At 38.3% G+C, this 26742-nt stretch overlaps 3 protein-coding genes across 9 annotated transcripts in view; 1 reads left to right on the forward strand and 2 right to left on the reverse strand.

Moving 5' to 3' along the window:
* LOC117337524 (sodium- and chloride-dependent glycine transporter 1-like) overlaps positions 1–1383 on the forward strand; it is a 38702-nt gene extending 37319 nt beyond the window's left edge. Inside the window, exons 15-16 of the mRNA XM_033898538.1 lie at positions 585–746; positions 961–1383. Of these exons, the coding sequence (XP_033754429.1) occupies positions 585–746; positions 961–1110 (312 nt within the window). The 3' untranslated portion in view covers positions 1111–1383. The remainder of the gene's footprint in view (positions 1–584; positions 747–960) is intronic.
* Positions 1384–1401: 18 nt separating this feature from the next.
* On the reverse strand, positions 1402–8034 carry LOC117337525 (myb/SANT-like DNA-binding domain-containing protein 4). 7 transcript variants are annotated; one of them, XM_033898542.1, is made up of 5 exons: positions 7578–8034; positions 6534–6735; positions 2434–4238; positions 1619–2220; positions 1402–1542 (listed from the first exon to the last, which is right to left on the reverse strand). In XM_033898542.1, the coding sequence occupies exons 1-3, from the start codon at positions 7900–7902 to the stop codon at positions 3590–3592; spliced, it is 1176 nt and encodes a 391-aa protein (XP_033754433.1). In that variant the 5' UTR covers positions 7903–8034; the 3' UTR covers positions 1402–1542; positions 1619–2220; positions 2434–3589. The 7 variants fall into 7 exon arrangements, with proteins under 7 accessions (XP_033754433.1, XP_033754434.1, XP_033754436.1 ...); XM_033898543.1 differs by having other exon boundaries at positions 1487–2220; positions 2434–2897; positions 2933–4238; XM_033898545.1 differs by having other exon boundaries at positions 1487–2220; positions 2434–2754; positions 2828–4238.
* A 1797-nt stretch (positions 8035–9831) lies between these two features.
* LOC117337594 (inositol 1,4,5-trisphosphate receptor type 2-like) overlaps positions 9832–26742 on the reverse strand; it is a 96165-nt gene continuing 79254 nt past the window's right edge. The window contains exons 48-69 of the mRNA XM_033898642.1: positions 26544–26558; positions 24084–24186; positions 23424–23474; positions 22786–23004; positions 22302–22430; positions 21381–21530; positions 20947–21048; positions 20140–20223; positions 19813–19998; positions 19485–19590; positions 18398–18513; positions 17836–18005; positions 17555–17692; positions 16876–17037; positions 16570–16681; positions 16141–16264; positions 15721–15896; positions 14415–14567; positions 14094–14171; positions 13647–13766; positions 12922–13059; positions 9832–12722 (exon numbers count right to left, since the gene is read on the reverse strand). Of these exons, the coding sequence (XP_033754533.1) occupies positions 12252–12722; positions 12922–13059; positions 13647–13766; positions 14094–14171; positions 14415–14567; positions 15721–15896; positions 16141–16264; positions 16570–16681; positions 16876–17037; positions 17555–17692; positions 17836–18005; positions 18398–18513; positions 19485–19590; positions 19813–19998; positions 20140–20223; positions 20947–21048; positions 21381–21530; positions 22302–22430; positions 22786–23004; positions 23424–23474; positions 24084–24186; positions 26544–26558 (3103 nt within the window). The 3' untranslated portion in view covers positions 9832–12251. The remainder of the gene's footprint in view (positions 12723–12921; positions 13060–13646; positions 13767–14093; positions 14172–14414; positions 14568–15720; positions 15897–16140; positions 16265–16569; positions 16682–16875; positions 17038–17554; positions 17693–17835; positions 18006–18397; positions 18514–19484; positions 19591–19812; positions 19999–20139; positions 20224–20946; positions 21049–21380; positions 21531–22301; positions 22431–22785; positions 23005–23423; positions 23475–24083; positions 24187–26543; positions 26559–26742) is intronic.

Consider the following 26742-nt stretch of genomic DNA (forward strand, 5'->3'; position numbering starts at 1 on the left):
TGTTGGCGTACCCCTCAATACTCGTGTCCACATGAGCCATGCTGTTGGCGTACCCCTCAATACCCGTGTCCACATGAGTCAGGCTGTTGGCGTACCCCTCAATACCCGTGTCCACATGAGTCAGGCTGTTGGCGTACCCCTCAATACTCGTGTCAACATGAGCCATGCTGTTGGCGTACCCCTCAATACCCGTGTCAACATGAGCCATGCTGTTGGCGTACCCCTCAATACCCGTGTCAACAGGAGCCATGCTGTTGGCGTACCCCTCAATACCCGTGTCAACATGAGCCTGGCTGTTGGCGTACCCCTCAATACTCTTGTCCACATGAGCCATGCTGTTGGCGTACCCCTCAATACTCTTGTCCACATGAGCCATGCTGTTGGCGTACCCCTCAATACTCTTGTCCACATGAGCCATACTGTTGGCGTACCCCTCAATACTCGTGTCAACATGAGCCATACTGTTGGCGTACCCCTCAATACCCGTGTCCACATGAGCCTGGCTGTTGGCGTACCCCTCAACATCCGTCACCATATGACATGACTCTGATTAATATTTAATAATGATAATTTAATAATTACAGGTGGTGATCATATTTAAGGCCGTGCAGTACGAGAAGATCACACTCCTGGGGTACGTGTATCCCGCCTGGGGGGAGATGTTATGGTGGCTGGTAACACTCTTCCCTATACTGGCTATTCCGGTCTGGTTCCTCTTCTACTACTGTAAACACGGAGGCTGGCGTGTAAGTTTTCATTTTTAATTTTGTCATGTAAATAGTGAAAGTGCTCGAAATCGCTATCTTGGATATGTATAACAAATACTATTTCCCCGACACTTCATACATAGGCTTTTTTCCTCTACTTAAATAACCAATCACATGTATCGACACTTCATACATAGGTTGCTATTCTTTCAACATATTTAACCAATCACAATCTCCGACATTTCTTATATAGGTTTTGGTCGAGCTGATGAAACCACTTCCTGAATGGGGGCCTGCTGATGACTGCAACAGAGACGGAATTCGCTATAAGAAGAAATCATCACTGAAGATCATGATGTCAGACCGAACTATCTTCCCGGGTTACAGTCCGGGGAAAAGTTAATGAAGCATTTCTGCCCGAACAGGGCATGTTACCTCCGGATTACGATGAAGCTACCCACATGTGAGGGAGACAGATTGTAATACACAGAGAACCTAAAAATCAAGACAATTCAATCGAAAATCTACAAAGATCTATGTGTTTAAATTTCTGTCACTTAATTGCCAACTCAGAAACAAGTCCATGAGGATCAAGATGAATTGACGGTGACTTTGAATTAATAAAACGTGTTAACGTAATACTTGCGCTATAAAGTAAAATTGCATATACACATAATATCGTTGCGATCGTACGTAATATATTTTTTGTTTATTACGATGTCTTCCCCAGCCACCATACAACTAGGTCTGACTATTTCAGTGTCAAGATAAACCGAATATTGATTCAGATCATTTTTAATATAGACGAAACATGCTACAATAACTGAACACATGTCTGGTATCACGAGTAAAGAAGACACTCGTACTGGGTACCTGGTATCACGAGTAATGAAGACACTCGTACTGGGTACCTGGTATCACGAGTAAAGACACCTCGTACTGGGTACCTGGTATCACGAGTAAAGACACTCGTACTGGGTACCTGGTATCACGAGTAAAGACACTCGTACTGGGTACCTGGTATCACGAGTAAAGAAGACACTCGTACTGGGTACCTGGTATCACGAGTAAAGACACCCGTACTGGGTACCTGGTATCACGAGTAAAGACACCCGTACTGGGTACCTGGTATCACGAGTAAAGACACTCGTACTGGGTACCTGGTATCACGAGTAAAGACACTCGTACTGGGTACCTGGTATCACGAGTAAAGACACTCGTACTGGGTACCTGGTATCACGAGTAAAGACACTCGTACTGGGTACCTGGTATCACGAGTAAAGACACTCGTACTGGGTACCTGGTATCACGAGTAAAGACACTCGTACTGGGTACCTGGTATCACGAGTAAAGAAGACACTCGTACTGGGTACCTGGTATCACGAGTAAAGACACTCACACTGGGTACCTGGTATCACGAGTAAAGACACCCGTACTGGGTACCTGGTATCACGAGTAAAGACACTCGCACTGGGTACCTGGTATCACGAGTAAAGACACTCGTACTGGGTACCTGGTATCACGGGTAAAGAAGACATTCGTACTGGGTACCTGGTATTACGAGTAAAGACACTCGTACTGGGTACCTGGTATCACGAGTAAAGACACTCACACTGGGTACCTGGTATCACGAGTAAAGACACTCGTACTTGGTACCTGGTATCACGAGTAAAGACACTCGTACTGTGTACCTGGTATCACGAGTAAAGACACTCGTACTGTGTACCTGGTATCACGAGTAAAGACACTCGTACTGGGTACCTGGTATCACGAGTAAAGATACTCGTACTGGGTACCTGGTATCACGAGTAAAGACACTCGTACTGGGTACCTGGTATCACGAGTAAAGACACTCGTACTTGGTACCTGGTATCACGAGTAAAGACACCCACACTGGGTACCTGGTATCACGAGTGAAGAAGACACTCGTACTGGGTACCTGGTATCACGAGTAAAGACACCCGTACTGGGTACCTGGTATCACTAGTAAAGAAGACACTCGTACTGGGTACCTGGTATCACGAGTAAAGACACTCGTACTGGGTACCTGGTATCACGAGTAAAGACACCCGTACTGGGTACCTGGTATCACGAGTGAAGAAGACACTCGTACCGGGTACCTGGTATCACGAGTAAAGACACTCGTACTGGGTACCTGGTATCACGAGTAAAGACACTCGTACTGGGTACCTGGTATCACGAGTAAAGACACCCGTACTGGGTACCTGGTATCACCAAATGGCGCCATCGTTACCGTCTCGTTTGCATCCTGTAACCGTATGTTACATACAGTAACTATTTATCATACGACAGGAGAATGTCTGTTTCTCTTCACAAAGGTGACTGCATACGTACTTGGTGATATACATATACTTGTATATAGGTATGGGAAACACCATTTATACTGTTTATACCGGATGTCAATAACCGATCATGTACGTTCTTCTGACTCCCGACAAAAGATATTTGTGGAATTTAGAGTCCCTAACTGGGGTTTCTCCCAAATTCAATGTTTTATAGTAACTTGTAATACGGGATTTACTCCATTTAAGAGAGTTCGGTAAACGACCTAGGCTGTCCGACATCTGGTGTTGTGGTCTAAGAATAAAGCTAATGTAGACAGGCTTAAAACTTTGTGGGGAAACACACTCTCATTTACCGATCGACACTACGCATTTGGAGTAACGATGACGTCATACTGTGAGGTGACGTCATACTGTGAGGTTACGACATTAACAATACTCAACATTGATTAGATTGCTATAAAACACCCGTTTCAATAGACGAACTTTTGATATCAAGTAATCGATGAAAACAAATGTTTGAATATAATATCGATATCTTTAACGTATAATTTGAATAAAAAACTTCAATTAAGACATTTACATCATCCCCTGGTATGAACTAGTTCTGTTCGATCCGCGGAGGTTTTGAATTTCTATATTCAGTTTGTCATTTTCTAAGGAATATCTCTGTTTCTCGAGCTGTGTTTTCTCCACGGCTGTCTTGTGCAAACTCCGCATATTTTCTATTTCAAGGACTAACTTTTCATTCTCTAAAGACATCCTCTCTTTCTCTAGCTGTGACACTGACTTATTCTGGCTTACACGAAATTCTTCACTCGTGGCTCGTAATGTTTGAAGTTCAAGCATGAGTTTTTCCTTTTCCATCATAATTTTTTCCGTTTCAAGAAGTAGTTTGTCCTTCTCGGTCCTTATTTTTTCACATTCTAATTTGTATTTCTGCATTTCCGCCATCATTAAATTTCTCCTGACGTCTAGTAGTTCTGTATCACCTATAGTGTAACTGTAACTATCCGTCGTGTCGTCCATGTTACCGTGTTTCCGCTTTTGTCCCCTGGGGGACTCAGATGTCGGTATAATGGTAGGAACTGATCCCACGGCCTCGGGGTCGTGTGCCGCGTGTACGATACCGGAACTTGTAGCATACATGTCGTACTCGGGTTGTGTTGTTGGGTTGATAAATTCCACGTCATTGTAACTTAACTGTGATCTGGTACTCTCAGGACGGCTGTAAAGAGAATAATAAAATCTGGTATAGGTTTCATAATAGATTAACGGGTTCAATCGTACTGACTGTGACAGAGCGCCGGTGTAACGTTGAAAATGGACCCCCGTGGAAAATGGAACCCCCGGTTCCATTTTCAACGTTGAAAATACGAAATACGAAAGGTCATTATCTGGGTCACCAAAGGTCAAATTGTTTATCAATGTCGATCAATATCGTGTACATGTCATATGAGTATATTATAACAGTGATGAGTTATATGAAAGGTCATTATATGGGTCACCAAGGGTCAAAGGTCAAATTGTTAATCAATGTCAATCAATATCGTGTACTTGTATAGGGACATCTTATTTAAAGTGATGCTAATGGTCATTATCTTGGTCACTAGTTGTCACAGTTAAAGTGTTAATCAATTACATAAGTATTATATACATTTTATATACACTTCTCATAACAGCCTAATGTGATATCAAAGGTCACCTGAGGTCACAGGCCATTTTATTTTACCAATGTCCATCAATATCGTGTATACATTGTATCATGTAAGCATATCTTATCGCAACGTCTATGACAATATAAACTGGTACCGAGATCCAATACTTTTATGTGGTTCACTATTCAACGGGGTTCATTTTCAACGGGTATGTAAAGAACATTTGATATTTGGAATTTGAAATCTCCAACCTAAGGGGTGATATTCTTTGCTGTCTAGACCGAGGCTATGTTGTCGAAATGTTGACGTCACGTCAATATGTTGCGAGCAAGTGCTACACCTCTTTATTTATCAGAACCTACGGGCTGACAGAGAAATCACACGCTAGGGGATGGCAAAGGTCTTGGACAGGTCAAACGGGAGACAAATCTGTGAACGATGGCAGGATAAAGCTATCTCATCCCTAGCAACCACGGGTAGCAACCACGGGTCTCCTTGCCAAGTTTGCGCCCGGGAAATATACATTTATATTTATATGCAGGAGTGAAAACTTTCAATTCTTGAAATATTGAAATAGCTATTTTTGTCAACATTTAACATACAATTTATATATTATTATATAGTATAAATTGGATATATTCTAAAAAAATATCTTACTCAATATTAATACTGGGAACTTTTAACATATGAATGTGTTTTTTATTATAGTCATCACAATTATGTACTAAGCGACTGCATGATATAAAAAAAAAAACCTAACAGGAGTGATCATGCACCAATGAATTTATCAATATTATATAGCTATGTGTTATATAGCTCTACAGAAGCATGCTTAGACATTTATTTTCAAAGCGTTTCCTAGATACATGTTAGCCCGTGTTTCCTCTGGTCCCGACACCATGTCTGGTGTAGGACCAGAGCGCAGTATAGTAAAACGTAGACTTCTCCGACACCGTTTGGTGTCGCTAAGATTTTGACGCAGATAAAATCAAATCGGGCGTGACATAACACCTTCCTTACATATATAACGGTGTTTTCAGTAATACAGATATATTTCACGATTGTGGCTAATACACACTATATATATTTTTTTCACGAGTGCGTAGCTACATATGTACGCCAAATTGTACCATTATGTATTCTATCTTGCATTATGACGTCATATAACATGACGTAGCTATATGCAAATCTTAATTTTCCCCATTGTCGTTTGTAAGCAGTGTTCTGATTGTTCAAATCAGAAAAAAAAAATTTCACTACACTAGCGATGAAAATCAGAAAAAGTTTTTTTTTTCACTAGTGATAAATATCACTTCTATAGAATGAATAATATTCGATATTTCACTGGTAAAAATGTAATAAATTTATTTACTCAAAAAAAACCCATTAAGTCTTTCCATATTCATGTATGTAAGGTAGCTTTTATGCCATTTCCGATCTTGTTTTATCTGCACGAAAATCTTAGCGACACCAAACGGTGTCGGGGGCATTACACATCTTCATATAGTAGTGCGCTCTGGCCCCACACTAATGGTGTAGGACCTGAGGAATTTCGGGCTAGATACGTGTATATTTTGTAAGCGTGACGTCATGATTTTATGACATCATGGCATCACGATAGTTTAATGGTAGTATGTTATTATTCGTTTGTTGAGAACAGCAACATAGCGTCAAAATCCGTGTTATATAAAAGTGTAATATTGAGCGATGAATTTCTACACATCACACACATCCAACTGTCCAATGCATTTTCTTACCTGTTTACACAAACAGGTAAGAAAATGCATTTGATGTGTGTGATGTGTACACATTCTGAATGTTATTACGTAAATCAAAGTGTACCCATGTCTGCTGGTAAAAAATACCTGTCGCCTGCTGTATCCACATGATTTGTGCGCATCATCTCGTCCACCGAGTCCACTTTCTCGATCTTGACAGGCACCAGGCTGTGGGTGCCATTACCGCCACTGTTTTCAGCAGATTGATACGGTTGTATCAGCAATGGGCGTGGCTGTATGGAGAGTGCCGGTGGATGCTGACTCTGCTGTTCTTCAAGTATAGCTTGGTCTGTAATTGGAATTTTATATAAATATATATAAAAAAATGTGGAAATATTTAGTTATATCAATAAACAACTCACATATCAGTGTGTAGTACACCCTCTGTATATACATGTATATAGACAAATGGCTACGTAAGAATGTTTATCCTTATCACGATTCCAGTTTCAAACATCTTCCTAGATATTTCACTCATATGCTCGTACTCGGACCCCACCCACCTGATCACTCTTACAGCATACCAGGAACCCGCGTCCTACATTGTACTTCTCGCTCTCTAAGTGACTCTCGGAATACCCTCGGGTCCCGACTAATATTGAATTATTGTCTGAATAACCTCTTCGGTCTATCGGATACCTATGATCGATTGCGCTACACTTATCGCTATGACTACACTGTCTTGGGTTACTTTCGGAATACCCTCGGACACGTTCTCCTGTATATGCTACTCTTTAAATACCCCCCCCCCCCCCCCCCCCCCCCCCTCCACACACACTAATGGAGAGCAGGATTTATGACACCATGGTATTATACACATTATATATGCCCGATACAAAAAAAAACACTTAACACATTATAAGCAAACATGAAGTGTGTTACTAGAATAATAAGTTTAAATAATACAAGTGAACCAATAGTTAATATATCTGCCATATCATCGTGTCCAGAATATAGTTTGACAAAGGAAAACTAACCGTACAATAAAACTGTATGTTCAAAATTATTTCGTAGTCATAAAAGGTTAGGTTTTTAGCATAGCTACGGTAACATAACGATCACTCACTAAGTTTTAGCAGACGGTGTTTAAAATGCGGACCGCCACGGGCTAACACATCTCACAATACTCACCTGCCCGCGACACTGCACTGAATAAACTGTCGACAGGGAGACCATCTTTATCCTTTTTGGTACGTAAACAAAGATTTTGCCATTTCTTTTGTACCTCTGACACGGTCCTATGTACGTGAGGGTTGGTGAGGTTGACAGCTTGCGCGATCTCCACCCATGCGCGGTGTTTGGAAGCAGACGACACAACTTCACCGGGTTTAGGTCTCAGCAAGAGCTTCCGCTTGTCGAATTCCCGGATGAGATGCTGAGTTTCCTTGTGAGTCCATTGCGGTTTTCTGTTTCTAGGTGTAACTCGGACGATGTCTAAAATGTTGTTGGCATGCATTGTACGTACACAAGTCGGGTTGTATACAGTGTCCGCCGCTCAGTGCTTTGTTCCCCAGTGCCCGCCGCGGTGTGACCCCGCTCGCTCTCTCTAGTCATCGCTAAGCCGTCGATAAGTAAGCTGCCTGCGAGGCACTTACAGGGCAGTTCTATAAATAACTTAGCTGACTGCATTGGGTCTCACACACAGTTGAGTGCTGTGTACAGAGCGGACGACGTTCCCACAAGGCCCCAGTTCGCCAGGCCTATGGCTTTCATTCGAAGTAGGGCACTTAATTATACGACCGTTCTCTCTCCGCTCGATACAGTTATTCAAGTGCTTTCTGGGTGTGTGTAATGGTTGAGCAGATGAAATGACTTTTGTAGTTTCCAGCAAGGCATTAGATATACATAGCAATGAACATCGGGACAAGGCGCCGATATCTTATCATCTACGTATCAGTCGACTCTGAATGCGACTTCGATAAAGTCATACAGGTGAATCTGCTTGGTATATAGGTTGACGTAGACTGGCCATGGTGTTTTTTGTTAAGGATAGCTCAGCTTTAGTTCTAACACTAGTTTATTTCCCCCTAGTTTGAAACTTAGACTGGCCACCCGTCCCTAAGTGTTTTGATAAGGATTGCTCAGCTTAATTCAAATACTAGCTGATCTCCCCTATTTTGAAACTAATCAAACATATCCTAGAGACAAAAAAAGTCGAAGGTTGACGCGAAAGCTAGCAAAGAATTATGTACATGTACAAGGCCCGATGCTATCGATGAACGATCTAATGTGATTTGACTGAACCCTTGATTGGAGTTATCCAGACAGGGGATGTTACTTGTTAAGATGAACACGATTTGTATATCAAAATGTCTGCAATACTTGTTTTGAGACTTACAGCCTTAGGGACAATAGTGTTAAAGGTTATGAAGACTTTTGTGGTTAGTTAGCAATATAACTATATGTATATACAATATCTTATTTATTTTCACGTTCTACCGTTAAAATGTTATTTTATTGTCATATCGTTTCCGTTTTCTCTCTTCTGTTTAAATACAATTACATCTATACGTAATTTGCTGTCTCTCTTTATAACATGAATAGTTATGTATATGCGATTCAGGTATTCATATCATCTAATAGACGATTTGTCACTTCGATCATGTCATTGTATCGGGCCGACTAGCACTGCGTCATTGAAACGAACATGGATGTGGCGCAGTGGTATAAGCTTCGGGTATTCCTGACTAGGTGACAAGGATCGTGATTTCGAGGCCCTGTCAGAGAACGAGTAATAAAATATTCGTCTTTAGTTATTTGTGTAACAATGTGTTATATATTTATGATATATATACAGATATGTAGCATATCTTCCGTTTCAGAAATTGTTCCGAAATTATTTTAAAATCTGTCGCCAATATATTACACAAACAGTTATGTACTTTGAACGAATTGTCCATCTCCGTTCTCTCTTCATGGAATGATGTGTATTTATGTTTAGTGACGTGCACCACTAAAACCGTCACCAAATACAATAGGAAAATGTTAACGATATAATTATGGTCTATAAAATCCTATATTGGTTCTAATTCTTCAGATGGGTTAAAACGTGGCCTCCTCCATCGAGGGAGAACGATATAATTTTCCTGAAAAGTGAACTAATGCACTGTACAAAGGAGAAAATCACTCCGGTTTACAGTTGTAGATATGTGATATCTGCCTGTTCATATTCTAAATGGAAAGATACTAGTTTGAAATTATTATTGGATATGTACGGAGTCGGTGTAATAGGATTTCATACAGTGAAATGTCATTGACAAGACAAACTATTATGTGTTTATATATAAGAGTTCCGTTATTAAATGATAGAGACATAAGTGTAACACACGAGCCAGACCACAGATCATATATAGTCTGATTTGTGACACAAACGTAAAAGTCGAGATCAGTTTAATTTCAGGATTTATTCAGAAATAGACAAACACTTGACAGGTGATAGTGACTGAGTAGTACACCTAGTGTTTTAGTTACACGTGTACACACATATTTCTTATTTATACTTACAGCTGACGTACATGGCATTGTGTGTAGGTATTTACAAAATATATCTCACCAGTGCTCTAACCTATTAACACTATTACACGACGTTATCTGCAGTGTTGTCACAATGTTGTACAGGTGAAATCGATATAGACATCATTGATGGTAGAATGATACATGTATACACGATCTCAGATGGCGAGAAACAACTCCTTTGGTAGACATAAGTGATGAAACAGATACCAGTTAATAGAGTGATTGACAAGTTTCTACGGACTGGTAAGAAATATCAACAACGATGAAGTAAAATTAAAATCAGATAATTATATTATAATTAACTGATCGTACACTCGATATGGATGTCTCACACTTAGCAGAACTCATGCTGACACACTACAATCGCATTTCTCACGCGATCAAATTTGACGTCACTATGTACAGGGACTAAGTTTTGGTAAGTGGACATAATCAGTGCTCATTAACTGTGAAACTATGAACGTAGGCCCTATATTACGTTGAGAGTGTGGTGCTATGGGAATCTAGCGAATAATAGTAATAGCGATAGTGTTAGGAAAGTCGTTACTAACGGCATACCGGGGAGTGTTATACGCTGGAGCGTGATGAAGTAGCGTTTGGTGCGAGTTGTCTCCCCTTAATATCGACGGCCACTGACATTATGAGTTTCCTCTGCCTTTTGTCTAAAAGGTTATCTTCGTGGTGAATTGAGTTTTGTCCAAAGCGTATCCAGTATATGAGTCATAGTTAGGAATGTAGTGTGGATTGTATGGTAGTTATCTGATAATATCTATCATTTCATTAATATTGAACCTATGGCGTGATAATTTAATTCGCAATACAGATATTTTTTCCGTGCTGACACAAGACCAATGTGTGACTTAAGTATACATAAAAAGAAAATATTAAGGTAATGAAGAAGAAACCAATACCGTGTACATGACGTTCTATACGATATAACTAAGTTATATCACGTGTTATGTCACGTGTTATTACAACGTAATTTACAATAACAATGGATTAACTGACGAATTTATGTCGGATAGTTAAATATACGACAATCATTACTGGCTTTCGTGTATGTTCTATATATAAGCGATGTTATCTACTACACAGCCAACTAATATTTTCTTCATAGGACAATTGCTTTACGTATCATTTTCTTTTATTTCATTCGATGGCAAACTGGAATGCGTAGTTTCGGAATATTTTGTGTACTATATGGAGAAAACGCACACAAACAACATACATGTGTAACTCACAGATGATGCCATTAACATATTGTGGTTACTGGGATGATAAGTCAGTTAGTTCAATCTTCTCTGAATGATTGTAGCATTTCACTGGCTAATACTCTTGTACGTACACACGCAATTCAATATACAATGTACATCTTATTCATATCTACTACTTCTAAACATATGGATATAGTTATGGTCATCATTAGTTTGTTTTTTCACCCATCAAAAATAATATGCACATCTTCACCTACGCAGGTATTATACTCGTGTACTATTGTATTTGTAGGTCGGGACCTTGGTATCATACTGCTGTAACTCGATCCACGTTCGACTGTCCCTCTCAGAAACACATCTGCCTGGTTCATCCTTATAATCAATCTTAAACCTCCCGAATATTGCCATAGATACTGCTTTCTATTTAAAACTCTTCAAATACTGAGTCCTGCAAGTAATTATTATCCTCATTGAACGACGCGTATAGGAGAAATTATGTTCTTGAGAAAGTCGCTGACTTCATGGAAGACGAAATAGTCTCCCGAGTCTCTCATTTAGTGAATGCTGTCCTCAGTGACTGCTTCAGCTTCTGTAACCATCATGTCTCACACAGGAAGTGTTGTCATCCTGTGGTGCTGCCTTGTAGTACGGTTCTGTCCTGTCTTTCCAGAGTTAAATCAAACAATATTGAATTGCCCGATGCTGTGTTTAGTATTGCGAATCTCTCCTGTCTCTCCGACGATCTCTGTCCAAATAGCTCTCGTCCTCCTGATCATAATCAGGATAGTCAAAGTCCTGAGAATACTGCGGACCTTCTACGGTCTCGAGTCGGAAGTCACTTCCACGACGGTCTGTCGATGGCAACGGCGGTGGTGGAGGAAAGGGATCTGAGTCTGGGAAGAAAACTGTTGCCCCTCTTGGGCTGGTAGACCTACTGTCTGCCCAGCGCGGACTTAACATACTGGTCATAGTATCACGACGAGAGAGAGGGCTAGGACTCTTTCCTCGCAGGTCACTTTCGCTGCCCATGCGCGATCTGGATGGACTTCTGCCACGGTCACCAAGACGATCAGGACTACCCTAGCAGTAGTTCGTCGTCATCGTATCTAGATGGACTTCGTCTCCTGAATCGTTGTGGCTCGTGGTCTAGACGGGACGGACTTCCGCTTCTACTGCTAGCGGACGGTCTTCTGTCAAACCGTGAAAGGGCGGATGGCATTGGTGTATATGCATCCGCCCGTTGACCAAGCAGACTGGTGACAAGACCTACGTCACTGAAACGTCTTGGCGTCGTCCTGCCGGAAATCCCCGTAGGTTGCGGGAAGATCGGCTTCAGGTACTGAGAGGGGGGTAGTTGACCAAGTTGTTGGGCTGTCCCATGAAGTTGGTGGTCGTCCTGTTGATTTGGAGTAAGTGGAAGACCAGTCATGGGGTCCTTTTCTAGTGGAGCTGGAAGCTTTGCACGTCTGCGGAACGAACCTAAACGATGCTTCTGTTCCCACACTTTCTGGCGAGCTCTTTCCTCATGGCGTTTCTTCTCCAGCTCCTGGAAGTACACATCAGCGTAATCTTATTAATGGCGATATTCTATAGGGTTAGAGTTTGGCGTTTGGATATTGCATATTTGCAAAATCTAATTATATAAAGAAATAAGTTTACCGACAAAGGTAACTCAAGATAGAATTAAGTAATTTCTCATACATAGTGTATTCAGTAAATGCAGTGTATCATTTACACTAGCTCACCTCCTTGCGTTGTTTCTCCACTATGGACGTCACGTGATACAGCAGATCGTCTATCTTGGTTTCCGTGGAGTCTTTACCCATACCGGACAGAGACAGGGCGCGGTCCAACGGGAAGAAATCGTAATTCTCCTTCAGCAGCTGAAACGTTACATCGAAGCATTTACCAGATTATCGCGGTAGCATTTTGCAATTATGTGATTGCAACGTTACACACTATAGGTGAAGGATATATAGTTGGAAAATCGTCGCAGTTTATTTGACACAATAAGAAAATAACTGTTTACGATATGTTCTAGTCTATTGCTTTTTATTGTAGGTTGTCAGTTTAATGATGTTGGAATTTAGACACAATTTTGGCAAATTTACATTTAACATTTTGTAGCAGGTCTATACGTATATTATCTTGCTTTCTTTACATCACTACATGTTACTAGCAACAATAAAAACACATTTATCTATAAATATTTCAAAGCTTAAGGGTTTTCTTTCAATATAAATATGAATACATTGTGTATATAGATTAAAATATTAATCTTATTTACACGTATTCATTTATGTATATATTTTGATGTTAATAACGTGTAAAGTAACAAGTTACAATCTATACAAAAGACACAAGTTTTACATTATTCCAATGTTGTTAACATATCACTTAGTTTAATAAAGATGTAATTATATGTAAGTTTGATCAATAATACATGAAAACAGTTTTTGTTAACATTTACCAGTTTGTGGACGTAGAGCTCTAAGGCTGTGAAGTCGTTGATCTTGGTGCCGTTGAGATGTATGAAGAAGAAGATGTACGCCCACATGTTGTGCTCGTGTCTCACGTGGTGGTCGAACCCCTGTGTAAAGCACGTGTATCATTAGTGTTATAATTGTAAATTCTATTATAACTAGTTTTCATTTTTTCCTCGATTTTGTGACATACAATGTACCAGGTATTACAAAGAATACATTTAGTTTAACATTCACACACGTACGCATATGTACAAATTTGTCATATAAATGCAGTGCATTTGCACACAGATATATATGTAACTATAAGTTTGAAATATGTCGGGACTCGAACTAGCGACCCTTCGATCATCAGCCCAGCGTCCTATCACTGGACCACAGTGCCTCTATAACTAATGCGATCGCCACCACATAGTGAGTTCTTGTATCATTACCTTTCCATGGTGTTCAAAATCATAACTGTTCCTGCTGCATATAAAGCAAGTGTCTCTCATATCAGCCTCCGCTGTCCACTACAAGTAAAATCGCACCTCATTATAAACCTAACTACACACTTGCGGTTGTTATACGATTTGTGTTTAATTAAAGATTAAGTCACAAGTAATTGTGCAAGATTCATTTCAAATTTTACAAATCATCATTTTTTTTTTATCTTACAAAGATCTTCTAAAATCTGTAACAATAATCACTAGATCTCGTATTTAATGAAAAATGTGTTCAAAGTAAATAGTAATCAAGTTTATTTGAATTCTGACCTTGAGGTCCCTGAGCTCAGAGAAGGTGTCGACGATGATACCGAAGATGATGTTAAGCCCAATGGTTGTGATAAAGATGAAGAAGGAGACATGATACAAGACGACAAAGCCAAACTTTTGGAAGGTGGCCTCTAGCCTGTGTGCTTTCATTACCTGTGTAAGAATAAATGCCATACTAATGATAGTAATTACGACGATTTCATGCATACATAGTCAGTTCATGGCATGCTGTTGTAATGCATTATATAAAGACATCAACTAGGTCATTGTGAGTCCGTATAAGCCTATGGCAATGGTTGGTAGCCATAACATGTCTTCATTGAGCGTAATGACGATAACCCCAAAGTCCGATCCGAGTCTGTACTGTTACTATATAAACATGTTTATTTCAACTCACAGGTCTCTTCACGACGGTTCTTAACGAAAACAACTACGTCGAACAAGTCTGCTATGAGTCAATAACGAACCACGATGTAGGTACTTACCTCCAACACGTCTCCTATGAGTCAATAAGGGACCACGATGTAGGTACTTACCTCCAACACGTCTCCTATGCGTCCATACCTAATAGGCACTTACGAGGGCTGAGTTGTGAGCCTCGTATTGAAGGATTTGAATTTTGCCGGACATATTGTATTACTTTTTAACATAATCTCCTTCAGTATATATGCACTTTTGCCAGCGGTGTTTAAGGGCCTCAATGTCACATTTCTGGAACTCTTTTTCTTGGCCGTTGAGAAAGTCATCCAGTGCATGTTAGGGTTAGGGTGCCTGAAATGACTGTTTTCAGTTTTGGAAATAGATGAAAGTCTGATTGAACGAGATCAGGTGAATAAGACGGATGCTCAATCAATTTAAAGCCATAATCGTGAATGGCAGCTATGACTCTTTCACCCTAACCCTAACCCTAACCGATTTTGTCCATTTTTCAAAAGCCGCTTGTCTTGTTTACCTTAGAGTGCTACCTTGTCGATATAAACTGACCAAATGATAGTCCCAGGGTTCACGGCCCTATATAGTAGGAGAATAGCAGGACTTAAAAAGAACATCCTTGATTTCCTCCTTCCATACAAGGCTCACAACTTATCATCAGCCCTCGTACCTCTAACAAGTCTTCTATGAGTTCCCATATAACCCCACTGTAGGCACTTACCTCAAACACCTATCTAATGAATCCGTACCTAACCACACTGTAGGTAGTTACCTCAAACACGTCTCAAATGAGTCCGCATATAACCACACGGTAGGCACTTACCTCGAACAAGTCTCCAATTAGTCCGTATCTAACCCCTCTGTAGGCACTTACCTCGAACAAGTCTCCAATGAGTCCGTACCGAACGATAGTGATGGTACACTGCCATAATGTGTCGCAGTACAGATAGTCGCTAGGTTGGAACATACTCCGCATCATAGCGAACCCCACTATACCGTACAGGTAAAACACACACAGACCAAGGACCGCTACCCATAGTAACGATTTTCCTAGGAACAAAATACCAAAATATCAGCAATTTTTTCTCGTTGAAGAATGAGAAAGATGAAAGTACATTGAAGATAATATCAGAAGATATATACACAAATGCACGGTAAAGCTTAATTCTAATGTCTATGATCTTATTGTATTATTTTTTTTTAATTTCTGATCACTCTTTCATATATACCGTGTATTCATTACTAAATGCCATTTACATTGGTTAGGTAGGTTTGTCATGCGAACAATCCCTACCGTTTTGTGTGACGGCCTTGATGACACCTCCAAGCAGTTGGTTGTTGTTGACAATGTTCAGAAGGTGGAAGGCAAAGAAGTAACCATGGTAAACGGTCCCACCCACCGAGAGGCCCAGAAAGGCCTGTAAATAATCACAATCTACTGTAGGCATATATATGTCGAAACGCGAATTAAAATCAGTTTTTGAATTCGCTAGAACTAGCAACACATGAACAATATACATCATAGCAATATATTGCCTCCATTAGCATGAATGTGTTATGACTGGATGGTAACTCATATAAAATACGTAAACACGGCCAGTTACTGATTGGCGTACTGACAATGTACCGCAAAGAAGATTTTTACGCACAGTCCAGTAAGTTTGCGGTATGTTTAGCAGTTTACAGGGATAAATATGTACATCTACATGGATCGGAATCTTACCATGTAGTAAAATGTGGTGAAACTGAATAGTTTGGCGTCAAGCTTAGACTGATGTTTCTTCTTCTTGTCCTCCTCTAACTCATCGTCCTTCTTCTTTCGTGAACACGTTTTTCTGCAAAAAAGCCAAGTACACAACTACCTTAGGATCTCATTATGCGTATGAAGTATCTTAAGAAATTTTAGAAAGAGTAAGAGGTGTTACTCATGACATTCTCAGATATATACAGACAGACAGATGGACGAAAAAGCTTACCAACAATTTTAACGATCAAAATTTAAGTCTGACAGTGAATTAACATGTTTTACCGTAAGGAGGTGAATATAGCACGGAAGTGAGGCATCCTGGGATGATTGCCGACAAAGTAACTGATGAATACGAGCAGGGTAAAGAAGTTATGTAGTCCTCCCAGGGTGTAGATAGCCATCTCGTACTCGCTCACCTTCAAGGTCTTTATAACAGGGATAGGGCTGGAAGAACGATGCGGAATGATATTGGAAAACATTGTCGTTCATTTATTAAGTTAAGCTATCAATGGTTCAGATAAAGGTTCGTGAATAATTGTAATAATTGTTGAAATGACATTTATTCTAACGCGGTAGCAACCTCAGGTAGTCATACATTGTCGAATCAAACTCTCGATAGTGTTGCCATGCAGTTGTTGTTTAACACGACAGGCACTTATTAAAGTTATATAACCCAGTCAATTAGTATAAAGAAATGGCAATTTAGCTGCTTCAACAGGCGATGGTCGGTACTGTAAGTGTATGTATTTTGGCGTTCTCAAATTTAAGCATATGACCCAATTTAAACAGATTAGCACAATGCTGAATAGGAGCACCATTAATACTTGCCATAGAAAAGAGTATATGGAAACAGTCATAATTTAGCAGAAAGCTGTCAGCACTAAAAGTGTTAAAATAAGATTACCGCTAAAATATTCTGTATATAATTATAATATATATAACTATGTTCACTGTGACTTACTCGATCAAGCTCTCAGGGATAACGGTTGCATTGTCCATCAAACCTGGGGTTGCTAGTGACGCTTTTGCCTGCCACGTGACCAGCATCAAAATGTTGATGGCGAAACTAAGGATGGTCACCATGTGATTCCAGATAAGCCTGTAACATAAATCCAATAAGTTTTCCGCAGCGAAATAAACAAATAAGCGCGATATTTCACTCCAATAAAACAAGAGGTCCAATGGACCTGTATTCGTCACTTTTCTATGTAGATATAACTGACCTGAGTAAAGTGTACGTACCATCCTTTTGTTAGGCCTATAGCTATGGGGTTACTAAGAATTTTCCTCTGGTAAGCTATGTCTTTCATAATATCCTTGGTCCATTCCATGACATCACGGATTTTATTGCTTGGAGAAGAACGATCGACATTCCATTTAAGACTTTCTTTTACTTCCTCTCGCAACACTCGCTAGAACATAAGCATTTTAGAATACTGAATATCTTTGTCTACTTCTGAACATGTAATATATGTATCTACTCCGCTGCTAGCATTCAAAGACCGTGTCATTAAACTTATCATAAAACATCTTTCCAATACTTCAATCACCTTTATCAAGCTTCATACACACGTAAGCTTTGGAACTAATAGTAGTATCATATACTCTTATATTTTTTCGATTTTATCCCTACCATCCAGGTACGCAGGGAAGGATTTATGACAAAGATGACTTGCAATCCTGTTACAGGATTGACTGAATATACCCAAATACATTTTGCTCCTAAGGCGTTTTAGCGATCTAGATACATTCACGACATCCAATAACAATAAATTACATTTAAACATCTGTGAGAGTGTGTTACCTTGTTTTTGACCCGGAAGTTAACCTTCTGGAGTTCGTCATCCTTTACCAGTTCTATTGACATACAGTTCTTCTTGTAGAAATTGAATGCCTTTGTCTGTAAGGGTTGCATCCTCACTGTAGATTATTGAGAGTGACGTATTAATTTAATATTTTGGCAAGAGCAATATCATTCGAGGGTATCTTATTGATAGATTTATTTCTGATGAACCAACAACAACATAAATGTATTATTCAGACCAAATATATAACTGTTGTGGAAAAAACAAAATCAAGGAATATTTCACAAATAATGCAAATAATTTGAACCAATAAGGTTTTTTGAACTCAAAAATATTTTTCGGAATTACTGTTAAGGAACATGAAAAGAAACCAACATGAATACAACATTCACGAACAAAAAAGAAAAAGCAAGTGATTTACCATTCAAAAAGCGTTTCACAGTCAACTATTTATGTCGTACGTTTTTCGTTGGTCGCAGTAAATAATGGTGTTGTTTATATGATTCGTTTGTCATTAATAAAATTGTTGCTTTAATGCTTTTTGATATCTTAATATTTCAATTTCAACTCAAGTTGCAACTATTAAGCTTTGCGTGTATCATTTCCCAACGAACCTAACTAGATTAGCATTAGCTGTGTGTATGAATACGTGCCAAATTCCATACCATCTAGTCATAATCAGTCTCCTACATTGTACATCAGGTGAAAGGGTTTGCCAAATTGATGTAAAACATATTTGTTTGCATCGAGAACTATGAAGATGACCATTCATGATGAACTACAAGGAGTGTAGAATTGAAATATAAATATTGAATCTTGCTTTGTCGATCTCACGAGAAGATGATTCGAGTTTGTCTTGAAACCTAAACACGAAATGCCTACAATAAAAGCAAGTTTCAATCCTGAAATGTAAAACTTGAGTATGTTTGCAATTAATTGGTAAAAATAACAATTTGTTGTATGTTGGATAATTAACTCCAATTGGTGACGCCGGAACACGATTGAAGCCCTTCTACTAATACAATTCGTTTTTGCAATGGACATAAGATTATTTAATTGACAAACATATCATAATTATATGCTTACAGTGGTCGATAAGTTTGGGGTCGACGTCCACCATTCGGGCAAGTATAAGATACAGTCGGAAGCCGACATCCATGTACGTATCGGCCATCTCATCTTTCTGGTTACCCTGTTGTGATACAGTAAAATTGCATTTAACTGCGCCCATGTCTAGTTATAACTTCTTTATTTGCATACATTACAGTAAAGAGTTAATAAATTTACATATATAACACGTGCATCATAGATTTAACAAATTTTTCAGTTTTGTTATAGTTTTAACTGCCTCGTGATTCTTTGCAATCATATCTGTGCCAGAATATTTATATATGTAACAACACCTATACAATACCATTACGCCCTGTAGAAAGCTGCCTCCGGCGAAGGCGAACGACTTAATCTTAGACTGTGGTACAACCACGTCGCCTGATGTAATATTCTTCAGCTCTTCCAACTTCTTCTTGTCCGGTTGATGCATCTCGTAGCATTCAGTGAGAAGCTGGAGCACAGATTTCTTGTCCAATGTGTCTTTCACTTCCTGTAACAGTACAGTGTAGCAACAATAAGTCACTATGTGCAACTACACTGGTACATGGTTATCAAGAAACTCGAAATACGTTGATCTCACAAATTATATTTGACATAGAACAACTGCATTTATCAATACCAATTTACTGACCACTGTAAGTTCTGATGCGCCGTGTCCATTCTCTTCTATAAGTGACAGAATCAAATTGGCTATACTCTCTCGTAGACCAAGAATCTACAAAGTAATGCAAATACTAGTTTTTATATGATGATGACTACGGTTTACATGTTGTATGAAAATTACAAGGATCACAGAGATCCATTTTAATTCAAACAATCACCATTTAGTGGTATTCATTGGTTTTCTTCGTAACTATATCATCATAAGGACACGCATAATTACTACATAAACAAGACGATACATTAATTACGTCGACACAAACATAAATATATTGATTACGCCGACAGAAGAATATATACATTAATTACACCGACACAATAACATATCCATCAATTACGTCGACACAAGATTATATACATTAATTTTGTCGACGCAAGGATATCTATCTTTTAATTGCGTCGACGAAAGAATACATGCATTAATTTCGTTTATGCAAGAATAAATACATGTACGTTAACTACGTAACACTAGTATATGTTCATCAATGACGTCGACACAAGAATATAAATGATTTCGTCGACACAAGTTTATATTTATTGACTATAGTCGACGCCAGATTATAGACGTTAATTACGTTGAAGTAAGGCTCCTTCCTTCAGCAGGAGACATACGGCTCCTACCTTCAGCAGGAGACATACGGCTCCTACCTTCAGTAGGACTAACGGTTTCTACTTTTATAAGGAAACGCCCGATATTCCATGATGAAAATTAATGTCTTAACTGTATGAAGAGAACAAGTCCCCGCAGATAAATGTACATCTACTGTGCTTTATTTACCTTTTCTGTCGAGCAATACTCGATGTCACCAGCTCTCAGAATGAAATTAATGTAGTCGATGATTTTGTTGTCATAAATGACAATCCTGTTTTCTTGATTCCCCTATAAACATGAAACATCTTATATTGCTCACGTACCTTGCAAAGCAATCCATTATCTTCTAAACGGAGTTTCCTCCCTTTCACCTTAAAGTGTCTTCTCTGACTCAATACTCACTCATAAAGTATAAGTTTGCCGAAGTGCAAAATATATAATTAATCTTATTTTACAACGAATTATCTATATATGCTAATGCAATGTACTGCTATAACGAAGATAAATATACAAGTACCCAAGACATATTGTCTGTTATCCTTTCTCTGATGATATAACGAAAACATAGCATAGTATTACATATTATATCAATTAGTATAAAATAAGTAGATTATACTTACTGCCGTGAACTCGTTCATAGTGTCGAAAAGTTGGATAACCAGGTCGATGTTTTTACCAGTAATGTTGGAATAAACTACATTCAGAAACCTCGTCACTTCGGCGATAATGTTAAAAGACTTGACATTGTCTGGCTGTTCTCGTAAGTAATCCTTTTAACAAAGCATCAAACAATACATGTATAAAGAATGAACCAACGAAAATATGGAGTAAGTACACAGAATGTAAATTATATTCAAGACGTATTAGACAAACTATCACTGCCATACAGACCAGCTATCACTACCATGCAGACCAACTATCACTACCATGCAGACCAGCTATCACTACCATACAGACAAGCTATCACTACCAAACAGACCGGCTATCACTACCATACAGACCGGCTATCACTACCATACAGACCAGCTATCACTACCATACAGACCAACTATCACTACCAAACAGACTAACTTTCACTACCATACAGACCAGCTATCACTATCATACAGACCAGCTATCACTACCATACAGACCAACTATCACTACCATACAGACCGGTAAATGTGGTTTGGTATAAACACATCATCGATATCAATATTATTTGCATCTGTATTATCTTGTATTGATACAGACGAATATATGTAAGCGGCAATATATTAAAGGTATATTAAGGTATCTTAACTGCTATTTATTTCACATTATTTAATCGATATTGATATTCTTATGGGAGCCATTCAGGGTAAGACATATCATCTTTGCCCGTCGCTAGAGACAGCATTCGATCTCACTCACAGCAGAGGTAAGTCTTCTCTCACAAGTCGATTCAGAAGACTTGTTTTTGATATCAGTATAGTATACAGGAGACAGGATATGGTGTAATATACATTGTAGATGCTGAAAATAACAGTATACAAAAGACCGGATATGACGTAAAGAGATACCTGTAAATGCTGGTTCTGACCGTCACACATGCGTGCCATGACTTTCAGTACAAGTTCAATATATCCATCGTTCCGGTACTCCAATGGCGAGTCATCCTCGTAACTTTGTGGTTCAGGCTCTGGTGGATCCTATTATGATAAAAAGGAGCATTTGAGTGGTGTTTCTTTTGTCGATTATATGGGGAAATTAATTTAACTGGTATTTCGGCAAATGTTAAGTTCTCCAAACGGATATGAAATTTATGAGGGTCATCTGCCAAACCACGTGGGTTTTCGCTGGATGATCGGTTTCCTCAAATAGACACCTCACGCGCTTCTGAGCCAGCACAAGTCATTAATGTTAGTTGACAATAACCAAAGTTTTATTTCAACTGAATGCAGCAATCAGATAGTAAAATGAAACAATATCTCGACCTATTACATGCGAAAACTTTCCTATAAAATATACACAAGTTGGCTTTGTTACGAATAAGTTTATAAATACCTCTATCTTGATAGCGACTAGTTCAGTCTCCATATCTTGGTTGACAATTAGTGCCTGGTCCTCTTTTGACAATGGAGACGCAAATGAAACCTCTTTCTTCAGACCGTTAGATGAGGAATCCTTCACCTTCGACGGTTTTTTCTTTCTCTCCTTTGGAGCTTTGGGTTTCTTGTTTTTCTTTTTCTTCTTACATTTCACGCTTGGTGGCCGCCGCCTAGTCTGTAAAATAAGATTAATAAAGGTTATCCGAAATATGTGACGGGAACCTTACAAATTGCAAACTCCGCAAACAATTGTTATAAACCGATTGAAACTACAGTCCCATCTGGTTTAGGACGTGTTATCACCATATTTATCATCGTTAAGATTACGATAAATTCTACTGCCCTGACGTAACTGTAACGTAGTCGTTGAGATTGCGATAGTTTTTATTTCCCGGACGTAACTTTAACTTTCCAATACATATAGTCGTCGAAATAGCATATTTTCTATTTTCTTGACGTATCCATGACTTGCCGATCCCGATAGTCGTTGAGATTATAACATTTTCTATTTATTTGACATAACTGTACCTTACCCACTCCGATAGTCGCCGAGATTCTGATGTTTTCTACTTCCCTGACGTAAATGTAACTCACCCATCCCGATAGCCGTTGCTGTCGTAGAGCATCCTCATAGGCCTGTATTTGCTGAAAGTCAAATGTATTAAATTCTTTGTAATGACAGATTTATAATTGTACGATAAATGCATCCATACTCAAAATGAACCTGAAATACTACCACAATAATTGATTAGATAATTTTATTCAGATTGTAAAAAAAACTTCATCAAACGTGAATAAAATATGAACTTTGCAATACTTTTGATAAACCGATAGTTACGTTGTCGCCACTCCGGTACACATTTTCATAAAGGACCATTCTGTTTGATCTAAATCTACATAGTAGGTTTCGTCGATGAAGTGGAAGACGTTTTCTTTTCCGGAATACCTGGTCTTTTTGTATTTTATAAGGGTTCTCAATGTTAATTTTTTTTTCATATTTGTCCCTATATTTTAACATCTGCTTCGTTTACACCTCTGTATTCTGTTAATGTTTTTATATCCTATCACGTCTGCTTTATTATAAATCTAGCCAAATATATTTCAGGAAAACGCAAATGTTCACGACATGTCGGTCACACAGAACGTAGTACAATGTGAAGTTTACTCGCGTATACTTCCCGCTGACTTTAGGACGCAAAACATCATATCTTTGTTTTTACTGCCATATACACAATACTTTTTAAATGTATATACCTTTAGGGCCATGATACTGACAGGAAATCCTTTCCGTAGCTTAGTACCGAACGTGTCAGTAGCATCCTTCTTCTTAGCATCCTGTTGAGCTTGGAGAGAACGTCTAGAAAAAATATCACATTTGCCTAGATATGTATTTTGTAAAGTGATGACCATTGAAAACTCTCATGGCTGTATTTCACTTGAAAACTATATTTTCATACATTCTATTAAACATATACATTAAAATATATGATACTTAATGTAAACATTGGATCATGTGTCTGCCTGTAAAAACGAATAGAAATATATAAATATTCATTGCTTTGGGTTAAGTATATTTTATAAAGTCATAGTTTATTTATGATATTTAATACAAAATAACATTGATTATCACCACATTGTTGGTCACATAGTAACGTAAAGATTACAGTCACTTATACAAAATATAATAAAATATTTATTGGTATTCACCAATATTTCTTTGAATAACAAACCTACAATTATATTTTAAGATTGTGCTGTAAAAACGAAACATTCGTAAAATTGAAGAAAATATATAAGTAAATGTGTCGCATGCAATCATTTGTACAATCAAAGAATTAGTTTTATTATCAAAACATTCTCTCCATCAAAACCACAATGATCAGTAATGCTGTGGACTATCCTGTGGTTGACCGCATTGACCAGATAAATGATTATTCCGTTATATCTAACAATTACGTTATCACAATAGGCTAAACAACAAACTACTACTGGGCATGCATCCGATGAGGACCTCAAAGAATGTGTAGAAGACGGGTATTCGGTAGAAGAAATACTATCACAAAAAATCCAAAAATCCAAGAAAATGCTATTTATATATAAATTGTCCTTACAAAATGATACATATATTTCGATAAAATCATTGGTAAGGACATATCCATACATGCATCTAATTCTGATCAACAGATTTATAAGTCTTAATATGATGATATGTTCATTGTACAACAAATAAATAAACCTATTGAGACAAATACAGTTTGTGTATTCTGAAGTAGTTGACTAAGTATTAACTGTTAGCACCCATTGATATCATCTGTTTAAGATAAAGTAATATGTATATATTATACAAGGTATCAAGGTTAGCCGTCACACTATAAGAAATATTTGATATGAAATCAATAACTATTTCCTGGTACAATGGCATCATTTCTATGTTTCTTTAACTAGTGATATCTGCATGCCATGAAGGGAGACTACTTTGACTACTGCGTCTGACAGGGTTGTCACAGAACAGAAAGGGGAGACTACTTCGTCTGAAACAGAACAAAGACGGAAAACTAGTACGTCTATCACAGAATGAAAAGGGAATATAACTGCGTCTGTTTAATACAGAAATGGGAGATAACTGCATATTTGACTATTTTAGTATGATTACTGTCTCTGTTACAAGGAAGAACGAGAGAAAATTGTGTGACAATTTACAAAGGGGTCATTACTCCATCTAACAAAAAATGAGAAATTTCACTTTAAAACGAGAAGAAAATACTGCGTCTGTCACAGTACAAAGATGAGAACTACTTCGTCTGTCAGAAAGTGAGGGACTACTACTACCGCCTCTGTTGCAGAACGGAAGATTAAGGCTAGTTCGTCTGTCTCATCTAATTCTAATATCTTTTGTTGGGTGTCCTATTATTTTTGGTACCAACTAAACATGTCTTTCCTTTGATAATTAACGTTCCTTGTATCAGAACTAAATTGACATTTTATTCAATTTCCTAATACACATTGGAAAACACATGCCCATGATTTTATTTCTAAATACAAAAAATGTCTTTTACATCATAAAGTGCAGGTACACAAACATTATATATCTAAAAGGAAAAGCTATAACTTTATTAAGAAATGTAGTCTTTTTGGTCTAGAAATTCGCGTGTCAATATCAATTCTTACCATATCTGTGTCGAAATATGTGCAAATTTAGTAGATAAGAATGCATCTCGTAAGATATAAAATGAAAATGAAAAAAAAATCATAATTATAAAATCCATTTAAACTGCAAAAAAGCTTGAACAAGCTGTACATGTCAAATAGGTGATATCCTTACCGGCTTGATGGTATTTCAAAATAAAATCAATTCAAATAAAAAATAAATTTGCATAAAATGTCTGCCAGATTGAATCATTTACGTAACATAACTGCGCAATCATCATTTTTTTTTTACATCGTCTTCTTCAAACTTCAGACTGCACGGTTTGAATCTTTCCGATATTCATCGATTTTCAATTTCATAGGAAATACTAACAGACACTATAGGTCATCGTCAAAATTATATGTAATGCATTCAAATGTTCTTGACATCATATCAAGATTCATGCGAGTCAACAATGACACGAACACACACGGGACGCAATCAGAAGGCAGACACGATGCGCATCTATAAGCAGATCTAAAGAGGTAAACAAAAGTCTATATAAAAATGGACTGTGAGAAACGCACCTACTCAGCAGAGTTCTGTGTACACAACCGTGAAAGGTAATATATAGGGTTAGTAGATACAACACAATGGGGTAAACGTGAGGGGCTGGATAAACACAGAGGGGTTGGGCAAACCAGGGCGTGAGGGGCAGGGTAAACACACAAGGGGTGGGGCAAACCAGGGCGTGAGGGGCAGGGTAAACACACAAGGGGTGGGGCA

The sequence above is a fragment of the Pecten maximus genome, chromosome 11, assembly GCF_902652985.1.
Source record: "Pecten maximus chromosome 11, xPecMax1.1, whole genome shotgun sequence".
NCBI classification, from domain to species: Eukaryota; Metazoa; Mollusca; class Bivalvia; order Pectinida; family Pectinidae; genus Pecten; species Pecten maximus.

Coding starts and splice junctions, on each gene's coding strand:
- LOC117337525 (XM_033898542.1), bottom strand. CDS start 7,902: ATGCATGCCAACAACATTTTAGACATCGTCCGAGTTACACCTAGAAAC. Junction 6,736..7,577: donor CAGTGCAGTGTCGCGGGCAG/GTGAGTATTGTG, acceptor TTCCAATTACAG/ACCAAGCTATACTTGAAGAA. Junction 4,239..6,533: donor GTGGATACAGCAGGCGACAG/GTATTTTTTACC, acceptor TTCTCTTTACAG/CCGTCCTGAGAGTACCAGAT.